This window comes from Semicossyphus pulcher, unplaced genomic scaffold (assembly GCF_022749685.1).
Source record: "Semicossyphus pulcher isolate SPU_LCO1_2020_fin unplaced genomic scaffold, fSemPul1.0.p SCAF_14, whole genome shotgun sequence".
NCBI lineage: Eukaryota > Metazoa > Chordata > Actinopteri > Labriformes > Labridae > Semicossyphus > Semicossyphus pulcher.
In genome coordinates, this window is record NW_027211648.1 from 14,133,025 (window position 1) to 14,143,525 (window position 10,501).

Sequence of the window (10,501 nt, forward strand, 5' to 3'; positions counted from 1 at the left end):
GTATCGCATCATATCGTACTGTAATGTATCATACTATATCGTACTGTATCATATCGTATCATACTATATCGTACTGTATCATATCGTATCATACTATATCGTACTGTATTGTATCATACTATATTGTACTGTATCATATCGTGTCATGCTATATCGTACTGTATCGTATCATACTATATTGTACTGTATTGTATCGTATCATACTATATCGTACTGTATTGTATCGTATCATACTATATTGTACTGTATCGTATCGTATCATACTATATCGTACTGTATTGTATCGTATCATACTATATCGTACTGTATCGTATTGTACCGTATCATTCGGTATTGTACCCTATCGTACAGTATTGTACTGTATCGTACCGTATGTTACAGTATTGTACTGTATCGTATATTATCGTCTCGTATCGTACCCTATCGTACCGCACTGTATCGTATCGTATCGCATCATATCGTACTGTAATGTATCTTGAGAAACATGTTTCACTAATTTTAGGATTACTTGGCACATATTGCCAACCTCTATATATCAACAATCTGCTCTTTTTACATATTTTTTTGTTTTTGTAAGAATTCAACCAGTCATCATTCATCGCCCAGCCAACAGGCTGCTGGAACAACAGCTTATCTACCACATTTTTCATACAACCAAACTAACCCAGCTACATTTATAAATACACAGAAGTAAAGGCAGATGTAATAAAATAGATAGAATAAAAGATACTATTACAGATAATCTTATCTGCACCGTAGCGGTCGTAGCCCAGGCTGTCCCAGCTGCTGTGTTGCAGTTGGGATCTCATGATTCTGCCATTTATTTATTTGGGAGCCATATATACTTGGGGAGGAATGGCACAGGATTGTGAACTCAATCACAGTGCGAGGGGATGTCAGTGCGCAGGGCGCTCCCCGTGAATCACACACTGAAAGGCTATCACCCAAACCTCCAAGGTCCACTGCCAACTCATCAGTCATCGCGGACCAGACCAGGCCACAGACTGATCAGGCATGCACTCTCTCTGGTCACTTGGGACATTCACAAACTCAGCCCCTTCCCTCCATCGTTCTCCTCTATATCCATACCAATATCCATACTCTCTGCTGAAACCATAGCATAACATATTCCAAGGTCTGAGTGTGACTTTGCCTCTCAAAATTCTGTCACTGCCTAGATTGTGTCGGAAACTGAAGGCCACCACGGCTTGTTTTGTCACACTGGCTGCTCTCTTTAGATGGATTTTCATACTCGTATTTCTGGCTGTAATGTTTTTATGTAGCTGTTATGGAGTACTTTTATGTCTTTTATATAGGTAAGCAACATTTAATAGCTATATTCAACAACACAAAGTTATGATACTTTTGTTCTGGTGCTTGTTTTATGTTTTATATGATTTTGAATAGTTTGAATGCAGCTTTTGAGTGGATGTTTCCCTACAAAATACTGATATAATACTATGCTAGCATTTCTAAGAGTTTTTTTTGCTTTTTTTAACTCCACATTATGCTAGTATTAGCCAAAATATAAGCATGCTACCATTTAAGATATATCTATATATCGTATATATCTCAACACAAGATCGTGATTGAAATTCTGGCACTGTTTTAAGTGGTACCAAACAGTCACATGGAATTTTTTCCAAGGTCCCAAGATCCCTTTCATGAATATCTCCACCAACTTACATGGCCATCCATCCAGTTGTTGAGATCTCAGACCGACAGACTGATGCTCCCCTGATACTGTAGCAGAAAAACACACATTGCATGTTTTAAACAGCGTTTGTCCAACACGATGTGGGCGATGAGGTACGAAGAAAACATGCATAAATGAGTGACAAGAGCTGTGTGGGACATGAGGGATAATACAAATTTACATGATTATACCGACAGATGAGTGATTTACCTGCGCTTGTGTCTGACAGCCATTTTAGATGAAGGACGTATGAGTGGCATCCGATGCTGTATTCTGTAACTGTAGCTCCTGAACCAAACTCGCATCATATGCTGTAATTGATGCACGGCCGTGCGGAGGTGCAGGGTACATGGAGCGATGTTTATCTACCAAATTTCACCACTGGGACACAGATGCATTATGGGATATGCAATGAGGTTGATCCGGCGCTTGACACTAGAAAACTGCTTTGTAATTCAAAACACTTTTTTTCTCCCCCCTTTTAAAAAGTATTATCTGCTAAGTTCACTCGCTCTGGCTTTTCTCTCCCCCTGCGCACACTTTACAGCCACGCACATCGCTCTCATTTGGCACACTCACGCCTTCGCCACGTTTGGAAAAAATAGTTGATATGACAATTTCACACATATAGCGTTATCCTTTGCCTCACTCCAATTCACCTGTGGCCAAGCAATCTTCCTAAAGTAAGCACAATAATACGTAATTACCATAATGTTTGAGTTCAAAAAAAAGAGGAGGGGGAAAAAAAACTTTGAATGGAAGCAGGAGTTGGCGGCGTGGAGGGGAGGAGAAATATTTGATTAATCTTCTTAACACGTTTCATGTGCAGATTCTTTGAGTTAATTTCAAGGACCATGCCTAAAGGAGATTACCTCCCCATGCTCCTGCACATTTGCTCATGAGTGATTTTGTTTATTCATGTTTTATATTATAATGCTCCTCCTGCCGTCTGCAGCCACAGAACCAACGGCAAAAATGCAATTTATTTCCCGCTCTGCACACGATGGAGACAGCTGATAATGTCACCAGGAAATATGAAGACTGCTGGGACGGGACCAAACAGCCTACTATTTATGTATGGAATATAAATAAAATATTTTGTGAGGGTTCTCTTAACCCACACACACACCTAAACACACAAATTCTCCCCTAAAAAAAGTTGCTCCGGTTAGTGTCATTGATTTGAACTGTGTGTATTTGCGTGTGTGTTTCTGTGTGTTGTGATTTACATATCTGACATCTGTCAGTAGATCAGCATGCATCTACAATAACATGGATCATTACAGAGAGTCATATAAAAGGTCAAAGATGCGTTCAAGTTCCCAGAGGTTGCAGATTATGCCTCGGCTCAGTCGCCAATCACACTTATCATCAACAGCTCACCCCTGCCAGTGTGTGTGCCTCCCTCATACGAAAACCCATCCACAGTATGTTGTCATGACATATATGACACAGCCCACTCATATTTCACTGACGCGACTCGGTTATGAGCATGCATCAAAGTCTCTTTCATCACTCCCGCTAATATGGATTTATCTGTTCCACTGGCAGTGATGGGACGGCTGACGTAACTGTTTACAGTGACTCCTCTGCTCCCCTCCAGACGACGAGGACGATGATGATGACGACCGGCGCTCTTTTGCCCGGCAGACGGCCCGGATGGCAGGATTTATGGCCCGCGGTGCCCAATCCCCGGCACAAAACATCGCATTGTCTCTGGGTAGATCGTTCAGCCTGTCCTTGCTTTATTGATCCCACTCCTCACAAGTTCACAACTTCCGCGTTCCTGGTGCATCGCCTGACAGCAGGGAGATTTAGTGGAGGGATGAGGTCAGATAGAGGAAGAGAGATGGAGGGAAGAGGGAGGAGAAGGAGAGTGAGTCAATGGAAATGGGAAATAAGAGAAGGAGGGGAAGTAAAGAGAGAGAGGAGAGAAGGAGATGGAAAGAGAGAGAGGAAGACGGAGAGAGTTACTTCCTCTGGGAGGATGCAGCTCCAGGCTGGGTCAGAGAAGATTGATACATGTGAGTGTGTGGAGGCCTGCAGAATTAGCCCCCGGTACAGTAGAAATCCACTGGTAAACACACCCTGCAGCTCTCAAAGGTGCTCGCATCAATCTCTCGTTCTGCAGTGCACAGTGTCCACACACATGCGCTCATATCTCTAAGTGTTTGACTCACTGAAGTGGTCAGTGAATGACTGTTATACTCTACAGTAAACACAAACATCATCCAGGCTGACTACAGCACTTGTTGGGTAATCTTTTCACCTGGTCATTTTGCTTTTAGCACTTTTAAAACCACAGAGACGCCTCCTCCTGTTAGCATCTCTGCCGCGCGCTGTACGAGATGTGTGCACAGGCGTGTGCAAACACGCCTTGACAGGCATGGCACTGTACTCTGAGGTGACATACTGCCCGCTTCAGCCATTCACCTCTTTGTGAGCCTTTGGTCGTAGGAGTCCCTGAAATCCCCTTCCAGACATGACTTTGAATGACCTCCTCCCGTCTCTTCTTCAGTTCTCTTTTTTAGAGCTTTGTTTCCCCCAGAGTCTCTAAGATTACATTAGAGACAGCGACTCTGTACTGTTCACAAAGCCCACGGGGAGTGTGAAGAAGGCAAAGGGAGGCAACTTACATAAGGCCGATCCCGACTCACAACCCAGCGGCCCTGAGGGAGAACAGAGACATGGCTCTCTAATGTTTATGTCAACCCTTGTGCAGCTTAATTGGCCTGGCAATCATGGAATATGAACTGTTTGTGTTTGTGTGTGTCAGTGGCTTTGTGGGTGCGTCTTTGTCTGTGTATTTATGTAATGCACTGTACATTTGTTCTCTGTATGTGTACACTATTCATTGTTAATGACTTGTCTGGTGCCTCTTTCACCAACTTACAGTCTGAACATTCATTAGAGGTGCATAAGGAGCCGCTCTGCAGCGTAACTCCTTATCTTTTGAACTCAGACGCTGTGATAAGGGTTTCAGAATGACTCCAGATCAGAGTGCGACTGCATTCAATTACTTCTTCGCCATTTGAAAAGCAGACAGACTTCCACGCGGAGCCGGAGAGCCTGAAACGTGTGTGCTCTTGTTTTCAGACGAAGATAAAAAAAAAGTTTGGGTTATCTTGTTGAAGTAGTGAACAGGAAAATAAAATAAAAGCAGTGTGTGCTGTGCCGTCAGCATAGAGAAGCTTTGATAATCAGACTTTTTATTCTTTCACTGAAGTCGGTGAACGCAGAGTACACACAGAGCAGCACACAGGGGAGAGGAGCGCAGAGATTTGGGTTGCGTGATCCAAAAACGAAATGGGTCATCAAATTACCCCTGTGATTGTGTGTACCTGCCCAATTATGATTGATCTCTGCAAGAGAAAACAAAGTGCTATATTTTATTTGCATGTTAAAGATGCTCTCTCCACCCCCCCCTCTCTCTCAGCACCATAATTATCTCAAATGTGAAATGCTATTTAGGTATTCATAATTTATTTCTGTGTGGGGAGGACACAATAGACAAGCGTGCAACGCTCTGCCAAGCCCCAGATTTTTTTTTTAGTTAATTGAAAATCTCATTTGCATGAGGAGAAAATCAAACACTCATTTCCATACATGAGATTATAAAAAGATAACTGCTAGTGTTTGTTGTTCCATATTTGATCCGAGCATTTCCACCTAATTGCTAAATGCTGCAAATAGGGCTAGAGTGTAACCTCCAAACTAATGTTCACAAGGCGGCTGGATGTTATGTTTCGGATCGAAAGCCTCGCCGTGTTTTCGCTCCGTGTTTTCCAAAGTTTGTGTGTGCAATCAGGCGGATGTGTATCTTTGTCGGAGCCGCTGTGATTCCATATCTGTAACACAGTAAATGCATAGCTGCGTTGCTGGGTATCTGCCAGCCTCGTAAACAGCGCTGCCAGCCCAGCTGGATGTTGTGCGGAGAGGCACATGCACAGAGCGGGCTGTAGCAGTCAGAGCCAGTGATCTTCTCTATGATTTGTGTGTGAGAGATCAGAGGTGTTCTGTTTCACCCCTCACAAACAACCCCGTGTATTCAAACTCTCTTCCCCCCCCTCCCTCACTCTCTCACTATCACACACACACACAAACACAACCCCGTCTATTCCAGGCGGACACCATTACAGACCTGGCCTCAGCCTCTGTTCCCTACTTGAAGCTCATTAATGCAGCCTCCGACATGGGCGGACACCAGATTTCCAACCCCTCCCTCCCCTCTTCCTCCCTCCCTCCCTCCCTCCCTTCTCTTTCTTTCTCTCCCCCCAAAAAACATGATTAATGGGATTTATGTAGTGGAGTGAACCCCACGTAAAAAAAAAAAACTGGCCTGAGCGTTGCCGGGCATGACTTAGTGCAGCGCTGACACATTTCTGTCTCACACATTATGAATCAGTGGGGGGTAATTTTCAGATGAGACCATAAACAGTGAAGTAAGCTGTTGTCCGATGAGGGATTCTTCTAAATAAGGCCTGCAGGGATTTGCTGTTGAGCTAGCATGTTGCACAAAACACTCAGAGACCTTGTGGACAATTTAAATTGTAGTTTGTTTTCTTCTTTTATTTCTAATTAAGTGTTTGTCTCGACATGCTATCTCTATGTTTTTTTTTTTAAGTCTGGCATGCTAGTTAGCGCCTTTTGTCTCGCTGTGCCGCCTATTAACAGGATTCAATTCCTCTGTGTCATCCAGCATAGCGTGTGGAAGTTGCAAACATTCAGATTTCTGCTGCTAATGATCAGGTTACAATCTTCATGTGATGGAGGGTCAAGAAACATAAACCCTGCGGTTTCCTCACGCAGGTGATGATGAGGTGACGCGGCCTGTGTTGTTTGCTTCACCTGCTGAGGCCGCCGCGTGTGGCTTCATACTGTTTTTCCTTTTCAAAGGCTAAACCCCAGCATGACTCGTAAACACATCTGCATCCACGCGCGCGTGTACACAGCTCTGCTACCACCGCTCGCACACGTGACGACCTCTATTCAGTAGCTGGGAAAGGACAACTGTCAAATTAAATGACATAAGGTATATTTTATTTCTCAGCGCGTCTGACCTAAGCATTTTGCCTCAGAAATATGTGCGATGTGTTTTCATCTAGGGCTCCAGCGCAGGTAATTGAAAAGCATTGCTCAGTGTAGCGTATGCACTCAGACATGCGATGAGGCCACCATTACGGTTCAGCATGGCCTGGAGGGATGAGCGGATGGAGGGATGGAAGGGCTGCGTGCCATGATAGAAATTTTAGATTAACTGGGACCCTCACACTCCTCAATGTCAATGGGTAAACTGGAAATATCTGTGTGTATGGCATCTAAAAACCACAATTATACACGTTTTACAGCTTTAAAGCAGTGTTTTTATTTTTATTATTATTAAAGGTCCAGTCTTTGTCCAACATCTCAAATTGAAGTGCGCCACTTAAGACCTTAAATCTTCCTCCTTAACGCCACGTGATTTTTTTCCCCACCTTTTTCCTTATGGCCTTCACGGAGCGTGTGCAGTAAATGGGCAGGGAGCGTGAATACTCACTGCCTCATGTAATAAGCATATAATTAAACTCCTCTGACAATTACATCATGCATTATCAGCCTAAGCCAGATCCATTACTCCTCTCGATCAATGGCTCGGCCACAATAGGCCTCCTACTCTGACCACACCAGGGACCGGCGGCCAGGCAGCTGCAGGCCTCTTTGCTGTATTGCAGGAGCAGTAAGTGCTGTTAGTGACATCCAACACCGAGGGCTTGAATGGAGAGAGGGAGGAAGGCAAGGCTACTTAATGCAAGGTAAGGGGAAGAAGGAAATGGGGAATTAGTCGTGATGAGGACGGCGAGGAGGTGGTGCAGCTACTTGCTGAGGCTCTGGAGTGTAATGATGAGTCATGGAAGAGTGAATTAGAGAGTGGTCCTTTTTTCCTCTGCAGCATCGGAGATTGCTATCTCTAATAATGAAATCCTCAAAGATTACCGAGGTCGAGCAAAGGCTAGTCCAGCACTGAGTTGCATAATGATTATGAATTAAACATCAGAGGAACTTCCAGCCAAGCATGCGAGCTCGCAGAGACACATTTAAACTCCGGGTACATCAACAATTCAGATACGGAATAATTTAAAGTCGGCTCTTTCATACTGTACAGGCAGCGAGAAATACATTCAGAGGGAGGGAAGAAGGGAGGAAAGTCAAGCACTTTGCTGAAAGAGGTCATCAACTATTATCACATATTCAGTGGCATCGCTGGCAGGAAGAACTTAGCACAGCGACCACATGCGTGCCATCTGCTAATGTGATGTGAGAAGAGTATGAGATTACAATTTTGATCGGTCTGCCAAATCCCCCCTGCCTGTCGGAGTGGACGGAGAGGAACAACCACAGGCCCTGCGAATAGATTAAATCAGCCCAACCTCTCTCTGGCTCCATCTGCTTCCCCCTCTCTCACCCTAACCTCTATTCATCTATTCCCCTCCTCATCCATCCATTTCATTTTTTTCTTCCTCCTCCTATACTCTCCTGCTCCTTTTCACCAAAAAATTATTACATTACACATCCAGGGAACATCCATTAGCTCGGAACACGCTCTTTCTTCTCCTTCGTCTTCTCCTTCGTCTTGTCCCCCCCCCACCCTTCCTTTCCAGGAATTGGCTGAGGCAATGTTATTTCAGATTATACAGTTGTTAAAGCTCATTTTAAGCTAACAACGGGACATCAAAAGCGGTGAACCCTGCACAGGGGGAGAGGAAGGAGGTGTTGATGGAGTTTCTGGGCAGGTGAGAAATGGAGAGGGGCTGTGAAGAAAAGACCTGATCAGATGGAAGGGGGAGATTAGAGAGGGAATTATTAATGGGGCCAGGGCCCTTTGGTGCAGGAGATTTGTTTGGAGGAGGATGCAAAACTGCTCGCGGGATAATCGGGAGGGAAAAAACTGATTTTCTCTCCTTTAGCACCATGTGGAACAGGAAGATATGATCCAGACAAAGTGTTACTCTAAATTATTTTAATCAAAGCATACGATATTAGCAGCAATTGCATTAAAGAAGTCCACTAATGTGTTAAATGTAACCCCGATAAGATCTGGAACAAACCGACCCCATTTCTGGACTGTATGATTTTTCCTTTTTTTAACTCTGTATGCTTTCCAGGAGCAAGCAGGTCACCCCAAAGGGAGCCAGAGTGATTGATGCCCTGGTGTCGTGCTGATTGACTTCATGCTTGCATACCCTGGAAGAAGGGATGAGGTACAGATGAGGTTCACCGTGGTGGGGCAATCACAGGCGCCCAGGACATACTTCATCTGTAGGCCCCCTTCTCTCCCCACGGAGCGCTCCTCCGTCCACCCACACACCTCGCAGGTTGTGGGGGCTAAAGGCAGAGGGCGGCTCTCGGCGTATAAAGCGCGACCCCGGCGCGAACACACTTGTTTTGCTTTCGTGTCTGATGGGGAATTTAGGGGTCAGTTGGTCTTGAACCGTGTTCTCCCAGGAGGTCAATACGACCATTGTGTTCTGACATGGAAGGGTTGCAGACTGGGGAGTTACCTGTGGTGTGTGTCTGTCAGTCAGACTGTATGTGGACTCAAAGGCAGTGTACGTTATATAAACCAGATTCCATAACAACACAAGCTTACCCATTATACATTTTTACTGTAATCTTTTGGGATTACTTTCTTTAAATGTGAAAGCTTCAAACCTTCTAAAAGAACATGCTATAAGAAGTACACTTCAGACATAGCATGCACTAGAACTGTATGTTAAACACAAAGTGCCCTGTGCGCTACACAGGCCTGGTACTGTATTTATATTGGGGTTTAACGTGATGAGAAACAGATGGAGTGTGTCAAAGATAAAAGGGAAGGAAGTATGAAGTATGACTAAGGTTATAATGATGGGGAGCCAAGACCCAGGAGACCAAATACACATTTTCCCCTCTCTCTCCTTCTCTCTGCTTCCTGCTCTCTGTTTTGCATTTGCTGATTTTTTCCTTTTTTCTATTGGCTGCTCTCTGGATGTTTGCTTATTTAGCCTCAGACCAGATTCACACCAGATCAATCTGTGGCACCGCAGAAGAATAATTCCCCCTCCAGCAGTTATTGGTCCGTGCAGAGATGGGAAAAAGCTGCAGGAAAGGGGAAGTCTTAAGTGGCCGAGTGCCGGCTGGTAGTGAAGCCAGACTAATATCAAGCTCATTGCTCAGTTCTTCAGCCGGTATCGATCTACCATAATGTATGTTTAGCTGATCCTGTTCTGAACTCCTTTCAGTAAACAGGCCGCAGTCGATACTGTCACACCATGTTTGACTAACGCCAGCATGCCAAGCCAACAACCGGCACCTCTCTTGACTTTCACTGCATGTCAAATGAAGCGAGTCGGAGCGGGACTCGCCTCCGAATCCAGCTACTTAAAACCGGCCGACATTAAAACCACACTCAGAATGGCCGCAGCGGCAGAGGTGGCGATGCTAATGGGCTACAAACTGTCATGTAGCAGTGTTGTTTGTGTCATCTCCGAGAGCCAGCCCCCCATGTGCACCTGCTGCTGCTGGTGGGGTTCATTATGGATTTCTCTAATGGCTTTTAGAGTTTTAATAGCAGGGTTTTGCATGGAGCGGGTAATGAATAACTAGATGTCGTCCCTGTGCCTAATGAGAGAGCCCACTGTTTCTCAGAGACTCGAGGAGGAGATGAGTATGGCAGGCAGCTCCTGGACTCCGTCTTTATTTATTCATTTGTACGTATTTGTTTGCGTGATGGATTATTTGTGCAAGTGGCTCTTTTTTTTTGGGAAACACACAACTTTTACCCGCTTG

The 10,501-nt window shown here is 44.7% G+C and overlaps 1 protein-coding gene across 1 annotated transcript in view; it reads left to right on the forward strand.

The window, feature by feature from the left end:
- The window catches only part of LOC138591214 (doublecortin domain-containing protein 2C), a 145,436-nt gene extending 141,988 nt beyond the window's left edge, over window positions 1-3,448 (forward strand). The window contains exon 10 of the mRNA XM_069661733.1: window positions 3,300-3,448. Within this exon, the coding sequence (XP_069517834.1) occupies window positions 3,300-3,448 (149 nt within the window). The remainder of the gene's footprint in view (window positions 1-3,299) is intronic.
- The last annotated feature ends 7,053 nt before the right edge of the window (window positions 3,449-10,501 follow it).